The 14,257-nt window shown below is 43.3% G+C and overlaps 1 protein-coding gene across 3 annotated transcripts in view; it reads left to right on the top strand.

Annotated features, from left to right (window-relative positions):
• The window catches only part of LOC121572658 (ribosome-binding protein 1), a 54,853-nt gene that overhangs the window by 14,524 nt on the left and 26,072 nt on the right, over positions 1–14,257 (top strand). For all 3 annotated transcript variants that reach the window (XM_045213368.1, XM_045213369.1, XM_045213367.1), the window contains exons 5-8: positions 3,057–3,209; positions 3,587–3,705; positions 5,254–5,407; positions 14,049–14,187. In XM_045213368.1, coding sequence (XP_045069303.1) covers positions 3,057–3,209; positions 3,587–3,705; positions 5,254–5,407; positions 14,049–14,187 — 565 coding nt within the window. The remainder of the gene's footprint in view (positions 1–3,056; positions 3,210–3,586; positions 3,706–5,253; positions 5,408–14,048; positions 14,188–14,257) is intronic.

The raw sequence follows: 14,257 nt of genomic DNA, 5'->3' as shown, positions 1-14,257 counted from the left end.
TCATAGATATCATCCTGACTAATATACCCTCTAAATACACCTCAGCTGTCTTCAACCAGGATCTCAGCGATCACTGCCTTATTGCCTGCGTCCGTAACGGGTCCGCGGTCAAACGACCACCCCTCATCACTGTCAAACGCTCCCTAAAACACTTTAGCGAGGAGGCCTTCCTAATTGACCTGGCCCAGGTATCCTGGATGGATATAGATCTCATTCCGTCAGTAGAGGATGCCTGGTTGTTCCTTAAAAGTAATTTCCTCTCAATCTTAAATAAACATGCCCCATTCAAAAATACAGAACTAAGAACCGATATAGCCCCTGGTTCTCCTCAGACTTGACTGCCCTTGACCAGCACAAAAACATCCTGTGGCGTACAGCATTAGCATCAAATAGCCCCCGCGATATGCAACTTTTCAGGGAAGTTAGGAACCAATATACACAAGCAGTCAGGAAAGCAAAGGCTAACTTTTTCAAACAGAAATTTGCATCCTGTAGCACTAACTCCAAAAAGTTTTGGGACACTGTAAAGTCCATGGAGAATAAGAGCACTTCCTCCCAGCTGCCCACTGCACTGAGGCTAGGAAACACTATCACCACCGATAAATCTACAATAATCGAGAATTTCAACAAGCATTTTGCTACAGCTGGCCATGCTTTCCATCTGGCTACCACTAACCCGGCCACCAACTCTGCACCCTCTGCTGCAACTTGCCCATGCCCCCCCCGCTTCTCCTTCACACAAATTCAGACAGTTGATGTTTTGAAAGCGCTGCAAAATCTGGACCCCTACAAATCAGCTGGGCTAGACAATCTGGACCCTTTCTTCCTAAAACTAGCCGCCGAAATTGTCGCAACCCCTATTACTAGTCTGTTCAACCTCTCTTTCATAACGTCTGAGATCCCCAGAGATTGGAAAGCTGCCGCGGTCATCCCCCCCTCTTCAAAGGGGGTGACACTCTAGATCCAAACTGCTACAGACCTATATCCATCCTGCCCTGCCTTTCAAAGTATTCGAAAGCCAAGTTAACAAACAGATCATCGACCATTTCGAATACCACCGTACCTTCTCCGCTATGCAATCCGGTTTCCGAGCTGGTCACGGGTGCACTTCAGCCACGCTCAAGGTCCTAAACGATATTATAACCGCGATTGATAATAGACAGTACTGTGCAGCCGTCTTCATCGACCTGGCCAAGGCTTTCGACTCTGTCAACCACCGCATTCTTATTGGCAGACTAAATAGCCTTGGTTTCTCAAATGACTGCCTCGCCTGGTTCACCAACTACTTCTCAGATAGAGTTCAGTGTGTCAAATCGGAGGGCCTGTTGTCTGGACCTATGGCAGTCTCTATGGGGGTGCCACAGGGTTCAATTCTTGGGCCGACACTTTTCTCCGTGTATATCAATGATGTCGCTCTTGCTGCTGGTGACTCTCAGATCCACCTCTACGCAGACGACACCATTTTGTATACATCTGGCCCTTCATTGGACACTGTGTTAACAAACCTCCAAACGAGCTTCAATGCCATACAACAATCCTTCAGTAGCCTTCAACTGCTCTTAAACACTAGTAAAACTAAATGCATGCTTTTCAATCGAACGCTGCTAGCACCCGCCCACCCGACTAGAATCACCACTCTCGACGGGTCTGACCTAGAGTATGTGGACAACTACAAATATCTAGGTGTCTGGTTAGACTGTAAACTCAACTTCCAGACTCACATAAAGAATCTCCAATCCAAAGTTAAATCTAGAATCGGCTTCCTATTTCGCAACAAAGCCTCCTTCACTCATGCTGCCAAACATGCCCTCGTAAAACTGACTATCCTACCGATCCTTGACTTCGGCGATGTCATTTACAAAATAGCCTCCAACACTCTACTCAGCAAATTGGATGTAGTCTATCACAGTGCCATCCGTTTTGTCTCCAAAGCCCCATACACTACCCACCACTGTGACCTGTACGCTCTTGTTGGCTGGTCCTCACTACATGTTCGTCGTCAAACCCACTGGCTCCAGGCCATCTATAAATCACTGCTAGGCAAATCCCCGCCCTATCTTAGCTCATTGGTCACCATAGCAGCACCCACCCGTAGTCTGCGCTCCAGCAGGTATATCTCACTGGTCATTCCCAAAGCCAACACCTCCTTTGGCCGCCATTCCTTCCAGTTCTCTGCTGCCAATGACTGGAACGAATTGCAAAAATCTCTGAAGCTGGAGACTCTTATCTCCCCCAATAACTTTAAGCATCAGTTGTCAGAGCACCTTACCGATCACTGCACCTGTACACAGCCCATCTGAAATTAGCCCACCCAACTACCTCATCCCTATATTGTTATTTAATTTGCTCTTTTGCACCCCAGTATCTCTATTTGCACATAATCTCTTGCACATCTAGCATTCCAGTGTTAATACTATTGTAATTATTCTGCACTATAGCCCATTTATTGCCTTACCTCCATAACTTGCTACATTTGCACACACTGTATATATATTTTCTGTTGTATTTTCTGACTTTATGTTTTTTTCTTTACCCCATATGTAACTCTGTGTTGTTTTTATTGCACTACTTTGCTTTATCTTGGCCAGGTCGCAGTTGTAAATGAGAACCTGTTCTCAACTGGCTTACCTGGTTAAATAAAGGTGAAATAAAAAATAAATAAAAAAATTGGGTAAACCGACATCCAACTGACTTCCAGGCACAGGGTAGAAACAATGCCATAATACACCTCATTCGACTAATGAAACGCATGATGATAAGTTGATGAATTGAATTAATTGTGTTAGTGCTAGGCTAGGTAGCATCTTAAACAGGTCTTGGCCTCAGTGCAGTAGGCCAGGATTTGGTAGCTGGTGCTTACTGTAAATATCTCCCTGCGGTATTTATGCCACTGGCTCACACTGTGCCTGTTGGAACACTCAGGAAGAGAAACAGATTAACAAACCAAAAAAAGGGGTAGAACAAAAATGTGCACCCAAGTAGCAGGATTGGGGGAACACTGACTTTAACCAAGTGTTTTTCGCTGATGTCATTAACGATCCCCGATGCCCACACAGGAGCTGAGCGCAGAGAAATCCAAGATGGCGACGGTCGAGACCCGTCTGAGCTCAGAGCTGAATGCTCACACTCAGGAGATAACTGCCCTGCAGGCTCGCATGCAGGCCTCCTACCAGGACCACGTGGCTAAGACCCAGCAGCTCAACCTCAAGGTCAGAGTTCACGACCCCATAAACGCCAGGGTCGTGTTCAGGAGGGGTGATTTAATGTACTGAACAGTCCAGACAGAAATTCCATGAATAGAGCTGACTTGAGTCCTGACTCCACATCAGAGACATGTCTGTTCTACACGTGTTTCCATCTGAACGTTCCACAATGATCCTGTGCCTGACTGAATGTGGAGCTGCTGCTTCCACCACTTTGACAGCAGCCTCTGAATTTGACAGTAATAACATATTGTGACCCCTAGGTAACAACGTGTTCGACTTGTTTGTAAAAGTACAAGACAGACAAGACGAGAAACATCAGCTGTTAACTGTCTGCACAAACATTTATGGAAATATTTGTTTTTGCTAACACCCCCATACAGATAGCGAGCCTGCAGGAGCAGCTGGACAATGGTCCAGTCGCTCAGCTGGCCCGCTTGCAGCAGGAGAACTCCATCCTGAGAGACGCCCTCAACCAGGCCACCAGCCAGGCCGAGAGCAGGTAGATGGGGAAATCAACAATACAACTCCTATTCTATGGGGAAATCTGAGTCTTGTTCAGTGGAAAAAAATGGAGTGAAATGGGGTGGAACTACCTGGACTTTTCCCAATAAGAAATATTCATTTTCTTTTGTTGAAACGTTCTGCTACGGTGTGCCCTAATGAACACAGCCCAGGTGTGGTCTACTCTTAAAATGCCCTTTTCTCAATTCGACTTTACTTGATTCTTCAACTCTCTCCCCGCCACATTCTTCTTAGTCTTGAGAAGGAGGCAATGAGACAGAACTTGAGGAATCAAGGAAATCTGAATTGAGAGAGAAAATGTCCATGTGTCTTTTGGTGCTGTAGCCTCAGGAGTAATCCAACTTGAATAAAACATTCAATATGTCCATCACTCACAAGTAGACTGTTAAAGACTGCTTTTATCAAAATAAGTCTAAGAAATATTCTACTTACAAGCTTTGGCCATAATTTTCTTTCAAGAACAGGGTTTGCCAGGGTGTGCACATGTTTGTTTTAGCCCAGCATTAAAAAACCTGATTCAACTCATCAAGGGGTGGGAATGAGTTACTTTCTAGCACTAAATTCCCTAAAACAACTGAAACATGAAGTAGTAGGTTTGTCGTTTTTAGTTCGAGGTAAGACAGTTGTTATAAACTCATTAAGATATAATTGTCTTTGAGTTGTAAATCATATATTGTGTTTGAAAATCTACACTCGAAGCTGTGTTGATGCATCCAGACCTACAGTACATTGCCCCTGGCGTAGGAAAATTGATATGTTTCAGAATTACCTGACTCCTTATCAGTCTAACCCCAGGGCACATTCAGATGGTTGCCAAGTATTTTATTGCAGACACTCCCAATGTCAGATCAGCGGAGTCTCTCCACAAACTGTTTTATTGTGGCTTTTTTGTCCCCCGCTTTCTATCTAGCTCCCATTGTGTATGCCCTGTGGGGGGGTGTATTGGCTGGCTGGATGGATACATAATTCATTCTAGCTTGTACAGACATGGTAAAGCGACTCCAAAAATGACCATGATTTATCTAGCATTTTGAATATGTATCACTATTTGCTTATCATGCCATTCCATTTTATTGTCAATTATCACTAAGTATTAAATATAAAAATAAGTATTAACATAATGCAAAAATAATACATGCCTAAAGAGCCTGAATTATGTCCATTCTTGGACACCAGTAACTGAGATATACAGCTACTCCATATCCAAAACTGTCCTAGCCACACTCTACTCAAATTTACTCAAATTCATCAAGTCAAGCAATCTTTCTATAATTATAAATAATTAATAAAAATAATTGGTCATTTAGCAGACGCTCTTATCCAGAGCGACTTACAGGAGCAATTAGGGTTAAGTGCCTTGCTCAAGGGCACATCGACAGATTTTTCACCTAGTCGGCTCGGGGATTAGAACCAGCGACCTTTCGGTTACTGGCACAACGCTCTTAACCACTAAGCTACCTGCCGCTACTAAGCTACCTACCTAAGCTTTCTGACATGTCCCTCTCCGATCTCATTCCCCCTCCAGGCAGAACGCGGAGCTAGCCAAGCTGAGGCAGGACTGTGTTCGTCTGAACCGGGACCTGGGCGAGAGGACGGAAGCCCTGCAGGCTGACGATGAGCACAGGAAGGTCCTGGAGGCCAAAGTGGCAGCTGCAGAGGAGCAACTTGCCCAGTTTCAGGTGAGCGGAGTAGGGTGAAGTTGCCCCCCCAATCTCCACGGCATCCAAGTGACATCTAACCTTTCATTTGATCCAACCACAATGGAGGACAACAATGGAGCAAGAGGTGTGGCCTTGCATTCCTCCTGTTTTATCTTATTTAGTTGGAAGGGGGTGGGGAAGTATGCGTTGTAGAGTGCAAAACAAGTTGAGAATGTCACAACTCGGCATCATGATTTGGGCCCAGAATTAAAACCTTGGCTTTAGTCAATTCCGTTCTACTGCACCAGTGCACTGCTAGTCCAATAGTGGCCTACATGAGAACATGGCTGTCAAATAATTTGGGACTAAGGTCAGTCAGTTTTTAATCTAGAACAGATGTGGACAACTGAGGCGTGTTCAGTAGGGAGTAAATTCAGTGAAATATGGAGGTAATACCTAAATGTGTTGCATAAGAACAGATATTTTTGTTTTCCATTCTGTTGTTTTGCTACAGTGTGCCTTACTAACTTTATTCATATATTTTCAAATCAAATCAAATTTTGTCACATGCGCCAAATACAACAGGTGTAGACCTTACCGTGAAATGCTTACTTACAAGCCCTTAACCAACAATGCAGTTCAATTAATAGTTAAGCAAATATTTAAAAAAGTAAAAATGAATAGAAAATTACACAATAAAAGAACAATAACGAGGCTACAGTTGAAGTCGGAAGTTTACATACACCTTAGCCAAATACATTTAAACTCAGTTTTTCACAATTCCTGACATTTAATCCTAGTAAAAATTCCTTGTCTTAGGTCAGTTAGGATCACCACTTTATTTTAAGAATGTGAAATGTCAGAATAATAGTAGAGAGAATGATTTTCAGCTTTTTATTTATTTCATCACATTCCCAGTGGGTCAGAAGTTTACATACACTCAATTAGTATTTGGTAGCATTGCCTTTCAATTGTTTAACTTTGGTCCAACGTTTCGGGTAGCCTTCCACAAGCTTCCCACAATAAGTTGGGTGAATTTTGGCCCATTCCTCCTGACAGAGCTGGTGTAACTGAGTCAGGTTTGTAGGTCTCCTTGCTTGCACACGCTTTTTCAGCTCTGCCCACAAATGTTCTATAGGATTGAGGTCAGGGCTTTGTGATGGCCATTCCAATACCTTGCCTTTGTTGTCCTTAAGCCATTTTGCAAGTATGCTTGGGGTCATTGTCCATTTGGAAGACCCATTTGCGACCAAGCTTTAACTTCCTGACTGATGTCTTGAGATGTTGCTTCAATATATCCACATAATTTTCCTTCCTCATGATGCCATCTATTTTGTGAAGTGCACCAGTCCCTCCTGCAGCAAAGCAGCCCCACAGCATGATGCTGCCACCCCCGTGTTCTTCGGCTTGCAAGCAACCCCCTTTTTCCTCCAAACATAACGATGGTCATTATGGCCAAACAGTTCTATTTTTGTTTCATCAGACCAGAGGACGATCTTTGTCCCCATGTGCAGTTGCAAACCAGTCTGGCTTTTTTATTGCGGTTTTGGAGCAGTGGCTTCTTCCTTGCTGAGCGGCCTTTCAGGTTATGTCGACATAGGACTCGTTTTTACTGTGGATATAGATACTTTTGTACCTGTTTCCTCCAGCATCTTCACAAGGTCCTTTGCTGTTGTTCTGGGATCGATTTGCACTTTTCGCACCAAAGTACGTTCAACTCTAGGAGACAGAACGCGTCTCCTTCCTGAGCGGTATGACTGCTGCGTGGTCCCATGGTGTTTATACTTGCATACTATTGTTTGTACAGATGAACGTGGTACCTTCATGCATTTGGAAATTGCTCCCAAGGATGAACCAGACTTGTGGAGGTCTACAATAATTTTTCTGAGGTCTTGGCTGATTTCTTTTGATTTTCCCATGATGTCAAGCAACGAGGCACTGAGTTTGAAGGTAGGCCTTGAAGTACATCCACAGGTACACCTCCAATTGACTAAAATGATGTCAATTAGCCTATCAGAAGTATTTGTAAACTTCTGACCCACTGGAATTGTAATATAGTGAATTATATGTGAATAATGTCTGTAAACAATTGTTGGAAAAATTACTAGATGTCCTAACCGATTTGCCAAAACTATAGTTTGTTAACAAGGAATTTGTGGAGTGGTTGAAAAACGAGTTTGAATGACTCCAACCTAAGTGGATGTAAACTTCCGACTTCAACTGTATATACAAGAGGGTACCGGTACCGAGTCAATGTGCGGGGGTACAGGTTAGTCGAGGTAATTTGTACATGTAGGTAGGGGTAAAGTGACTATACATAGATAATTGGCAGCGGTGTATACAGGTCCTGGATGGCAGGAAGCTTGGCCCCAGTGATGTACTGGGCCGTATGCACCACCCTCTGTAGCGCGTTACGGTCAGATGCTGAGCAGTTGCCATACCAGGCGGTGATGCAACTGGTAAGGATGCTCTCGATGGTGCAGCTGTATAACTTTTTGAGGATCTGGGGACCCATGCCAAATCTTTTCAGTCTCCTGAGGGGGAAAAGGTGTTGTCGTGCCCTCTTCACGACTATCTTGGTGTATTTTGACCATGATAGTTTGTTGGTGATGTGGACACAAGGAACTTGAAACTCTCGACCCGCTCCACTACAGCCCCGTCGATGAGAATGGGGGCCTGATCGGCCCGCCTTTTCCTGTAATCCACGATCAGATCCTTTGTCTTGCTCACATAGAGGGAGAGGTTGTTGTCCTGGCCCCACACTGCCAGGTCTCTGACCTCCTCCCTATAGGCTGTCTCATCATTGTCGGTGATCAGGCCTACCACTGTTGTGTCGTCAGTAAACTTAATGATAGTGTTGGAGTTGTGTTTGGCCACGCAGTCGTGGGTGAACAGCGAGTACTGGAGGGGACTAAGCATGCACCCCTGAGGGGCCCCAGTGTTGAGGATCAGCGTGGCCGATGTGTTGTTGCCTACCCTTACCACCTAGGGGCGGCCCGTCTGGAAGTCCAGAGCTGTGTTCGAATACCCATACTAACATACTGTATACTACATACTTAATGAGTATATACTACATACTATTAGTTAATTTTAGGATACTGTAAACAAACTGTATCATTTAGGTTGAGCATACTAGCGCTTTGCCTGTCTACCAGATGTCATATGTCATAACACTGTCATGACCCATATATTTACACCTGTTGTGACATATATTGTGTTATTTTAGGGCTGGTTATGACACCTAACTAAGTTTCTGCCAAGAAGTTTCCTTTCATTTGAAAGTTTAAATACTTTGTAGTTGTAATGAATTCTTTAGTTTTTTTCATCATATTTTAAATAACTTGTAGAACATACGCTATGACACTGTCAAGAAGCACTATGACCATCAGAATCATATAAGCCAGATAGGCCTATCATGTACAGGCCCTTATGTCAGTCATCAGTGAAAAAGAGAGTCTTGTCCTGCTCCTGAAATCTGCTGCTGTGTTCATCCCAGTCATCAGAAACAGAGCATTGGGGTAGGTGCATGTCTGACATCAATGTGTGCCCAATTACAATGATAATTGTATTTATTTATTTTTATATATAACATAAACATACTGTTGACATGTAGGCTATGGTGTAATGGAATGTTTTGCCTTATGTGGTAGGTTTTGTGGGTTGTGACACTCTTATGTAGGTATCATAACCAGCCATAAAAGAACACTATATACTGTATGTCACAACAGGTCTAAATATGTGTCATGCCAGTGTTATGACCATATTATAACAGGTTATATCAGCTGTTATGACATATTATACAACGGGTAGGTCTAATCCTGAATGCTGATTGTTTAAAACCGCATTCTAGCCGGTGTCTATTCCACAAGTTACCACCGGCTAAATCTATAACGTTAAAATGTCTATTTACTCTGTTCCATCTGACTGCGCAATCCACTGTCTCATCAGCCCAGCCAGGCAATTTATATACTTGATCTCCACTATAAAAAGCATCTAGACATTATCTCACAATTCCTTTAGACTAACATTTAGTTTTCAACAGCAGAAATTTGAATAAACCTTGCTGTCTGTCTCTCCGACATCTGCAACATTGTTTCAATATTCAAATTTTATCTCCAGCTGTCGCATATTAATGAACGTGTCGGGAGTCAGGATGAGACAGGTAGTTCCTAGAGATGTATTATCACCTACAGTACGAGTTTGGACACACCTACTCATTCAAGGGTTCTTCTTTATTTTGACTATTTTCTACATTGTGGAATAATGGTGAAGACATCAAAACTATGAAATAACACATATGGAATCATGTAGTAACACAAAAAGTGTTAAACAAATCAAAATATTTTAGATTCTTCAAAGTAGCCACCTTTTGCCTTGATGACAGCTTTGCACACTCTTGGCATTCTCTCAACCAGCTTCATGAGGAATGCTTTTCCAACAGTCTTGAAGGAGTTCCCACATATGCTGAGCATTTGTTGGCTGCTTTTCCTTTACTCTGCGGTCCAACTCATCCCAAACCATCTCAATTGGGTTGAGGTCGGGTGATTGTGTAGGCCAGGTCATCTGATGCAGTACTCCATCACTCTCCTCCTTGGTCAAATAGCCCTTACACAGCCTGGAGGTGTGTTGGGTCATTGTCCTGTTGAAAAACTAATAATAGTCCCACTAAGCGCAAACCAGATGGAATGGCGTATCGTTGCAGAATAATGCTGTGGTAGCCATGCTGGTTAAGTGTGCCTTGAATTCTAAATAAATCAGTGTCACCAGCAAAGCACCATCACACCACCTCCTCCATGCTTCACGGTGGGATCCACACATGCAGAGGTCATCCATTCACCTCACAAAGACACGGCGGTTCGAACCAAAAATCTCAAATTTGGACTCATCAGACCAAAGGACAGATTTCCACCGGTCTAATGTCCATTGCTTGTGTTTCTAGGCCCAAGCAAGTCTCTTCTTCTTATTGGTGTCCTTTAGTAGTGTTTTTTTGCAGCAATTTGACCCATGAAGGCCAGATTCACGCAGTCTCCTCTGAACAGCTGATGTTGAGATGTATCTGTTGCTTGAACTCTGTGAAGCATTTATTTGGGCTACAATTTCTGAGGCTGGGAACTCTAATGAACTTCTCCTCTGCAGCAGAGGTAACTCTGAGGTCTTCCTTTCCTGTGGCGATCCTCATGAGTGCCAGTTTCATCATAGTGCTTGATGGTTTTTGCCACTGCACTTGAAGAAACTTTAAAAGTTCTTATTCTCCGGAATGACTGACCTTCATGTCTTTAAAGTAATGATGGACTGTCATTTCGCTTTGCTTACAGTGGGGGAAAAAGTATTTAGTCAGCCACCAATTGTGCAAGTTCTCCCACTTAAAAAGATGAGAGAGGCCTGTAATTTTCATCATAGGTACACGTCAACTATGACAGACAAAATGAGATTTTTTTCTCTCCAGAAAATCACATTGTAGGATTTTGTTAATGAATTTATTTGCAAATTAAGTATTTGGTCAATAACAAAAGTTTCTCAATACTTTGTTATATACCCTTTGTTGGCAATGACACAGGTCAAACGTTTTCTGTAAGTCTTCACAAGGTTTTCACACACTGTTGCTGGTATTTTGGCCCATTCCTCCATGCAGATCTCCTCTAGAGCAGTGATGTTTTGGGGCTGTCGCTGGGCAACACGGACTTTCAACTCCCTCCAAAGATTTTCTATGGGGTTGAGATCTGGAGACTGGCTAGGCCACTCCAGGACCTTGAAATGCTTCTTACGAAGCCACTCCTTTGTTGCCCGGGCGGTGTGTTTGGGATCATTGTCATGCTGAAAGACCCAGCCACGTTTAATCTTCAATGCCCTTGCTGATGGAAGGAGGTTTTCACTCAAAATCTCACGATACATGGCCCCATTCATTCTTTCCTTTACACGGATCAGTTGTCCTGGTCCCTTTGCAGAAAAACAGCCCAAAAGTGATGTTTACACCCCCATGCTTCACAGTAGGTATGGTGTTCTTTGGATGCAACTCAGCATTCTTTGTCCTCCAAACACGACGAGTTGAGTTTTTACCAGAAAGTTCTATTTTGGTTTCATCTGACCATATGACATTCTCCCAATCCTCTTCTGTATCATCCAAATGCACTCCAGCAAACTTCAGATGGGCCTGGCCATGTACTGGCTTAAGCAGGGGGACACGTCTGGCACTGCAGGATTTGAGTCCCTGGCGCCGTAGTGTGTTACTGATGGTAGGCTTTATTACTTTGGTCCCAGCTCTCTGCAGGTCATTCACTAGGTCCCCCCGTGTGGTTCTGGGATTTTTGCTCACCGTTCTTGTGATCATTTTGACCCCACGGGGTGAGAGCTTGCGTGGAGCCCCAGATCGAGGGAGATTATCAGTGGTCTTGTATGTCTTCCATTTCCTAATAATTGCTCCCACAGTTGATTTCTTCAAACCAAGCTGCTTACCTATTGCAGATTCAGTCTTCCCAGCCTGGTGCAGGTCTACAATTTTGTTTCTGGTGTCCTTTGACAGCTCTTTGGTCTTGGCCATAGTGGAGTTTGGAGTGTGACTGTTTGAGGTTGTGGACAGGTGTCTTTTATACTGATAACAAGTTCAAACAGGTGCCATTAATACAGGTAACGAGTGGAGGACAGAGGAGCCTCTTAAAGAAGAAGTTACAGGTTTGTGAGAGCCAGAAATCTTGCTTGTTTGTAAGTGACCAAATACTTATTTTCCACCATAATTTGCAAATAAATTCATTAAAAATCCTACAATGTGATTTTCTGGATTTTTTCCCCTCAATTTGTCTGTCATAGTTGACGTGTACCTATGATGAAAATTACAGGCCTCTCATCTTTTTAAGTGGGAGAACTTGCACAATTGGTGGCTGACTAAATACTTTTTTTCCCCACTGTATTTGAGCTGTTCTTGCCATGGTATGGACTTGGTCTTTTACCAAATTAGGGCTATCTTCTGTATACCACCCCTACCTTGTCACAACACAACTGATTGGCTCAAACGCATTAAGAAGGAAATAAATTCCACACATTAACTTTTAAGAAGGCACACCTGTTAATTGAAATGCATTCTAGGTGGCTACCTCATGAAGCTGGTTGAGAGAATGCCAAGAGTGTGCAAAGCTGTCATCAAGGCAAAGGGTACCTACTTTGAAGAATCTCAAATATAAAATATATTTAGATTTGTTTAACACTTTTTTTGGTTACTACATGATTCCATATGTGTTATTTCATAGTTTTGATGTCTTCACTATTATTCTACAATGTAGTAAAAATAAAGAAAAACCCTTGAATGAGTAGGTGTGTCCAAACTTTTGACTAGTCTGCAATGTCTGAAAATATTGAGGCGGCTTATTCTAACGGTTACCGTATAATAATACACAGATCATTGCGCACGTTACACGTCATGAGATATGTTGAGGCAGAAATTAGATGGTAGCCTCCAATTGGCAAAATAGAATTGAATGAACATGAAATTTATGTCAATATGATCGACCAGAATATTAGGTACACCCATCTAGTACAGAGTCGGACCCCCCCTTTGCCTCCAGAACAACCTGAATTATTCGGGGCATGGATTCTACAAGTCGGAAACGTTCCACAGGGATGTTGGTCCATGCTGACGTAATGGCATCACGCAGTTGCTGCAGTTTGGACGACGTTGACACCAGGCAGGATGGCTCCGCTGTTGTTATTTGTCTGTTTATGGCCCGCCTGTTAGGTTGCACGATTCTTCCAATTCTCTCATCAATGACCAATTTTTGCCCACAGGACTGCCGCTGACTGGATGTGTTTTGTTTTGTCACACCATTCTCGGGAAACCCTAGACACTGTCGTGCGTGAAAAGCCCAGGAGGATGGACGTTTATGAGATCCTGAATCCGGCATTCCTGGCACCCACCATCATACTACGCTCAAAGTCGCTTAGGTCACTCGTTTTGCCCATTCTAACATTCAATCGAACCGCAACTGAATGACTTGATGCCTGTCTGCCTGCTTTATATAGCAAGCCATGGCCACGTGACTCCATGTATTTATATTTTAGTGCAGTCATCTCGGTTTGAATTTGCAGCATCTATTTATCCTTTGCAGCTTTGTATTTGTAGTCAACTTCGTTCTGAAGTTATCGGTGGTCACAGAGAGACCGACAAACATCTTGATTCTATGTTTAGCGGAAGGACACTTTTTTTTCCTAAAGGCTCACTTAACTGTTCTACACGTGGACTAAGGCAGTCGGTTATTAACGAGTGTTTTCAAGTGCTTCTTTAGTAACAATGGTTTTTGGAAACAGCTCTGAGGTTTAAGGATGCTCCTACGAAGGTTCTTATGATTAACTAAGCCTTAAGATGCTTTTGGGAAACCGGGCCCAGGTCATACAGTGGGGTATTCCAGAAAGCAGGTATATTAGCCAGCTAACTTTGCTAAACAGCCACAAATAACTATTGATTACCTGGTTGATTAAGATATCTATATATGTATATTGATTGTTGCTGTCAAGTCAATTGTTTTAGGTCTATTTCTCAAAATGATGAAGTTATTTCAAGGCATTTCTGGCTAACTCATTGATACAGCTTTCTGGAACGGCCCCAGATCTCTTATGCATCTTATATAAGGAACATGCATACATAATAGACTCGTTGCACATGATAATAAGCTGTTGCCGTGCTCATTCACAGGCGTGCCAGGCGGAGAGTGAGCGGGCCGTGCAGCAGAGGCTGGAGGAGGTGAGCCAGAAGCTCCAGAAGTCCCAGGACACCAGCAACATCATGCAGGCCCAACTAGACCAGGCTCAACAGGAGGCCACCGCCTTCGCTGGTCAGTGGACCCCACCTCACTGGTTACATACCTTGACCACATGATAACCTGCTACTCTGTAACAGTGCTA

The sequence above is a fragment of the Coregonus clupeaformis genome, unplaced genomic scaffold (assembly GCF_020615455.1).
Source record: "Coregonus clupeaformis isolate EN_2021a unplaced genomic scaffold, ASM2061545v1 scaf0107, whole genome shotgun sequence".
Lineage (NCBI taxonomy): Eukaryota > Metazoa > Chordata > Actinopteri > Salmoniformes > Salmonidae > Coregonus > Coregonus clupeaformis.
This window is presented reverse-complemented; position numbering and strand designations above follow the sequence as displayed.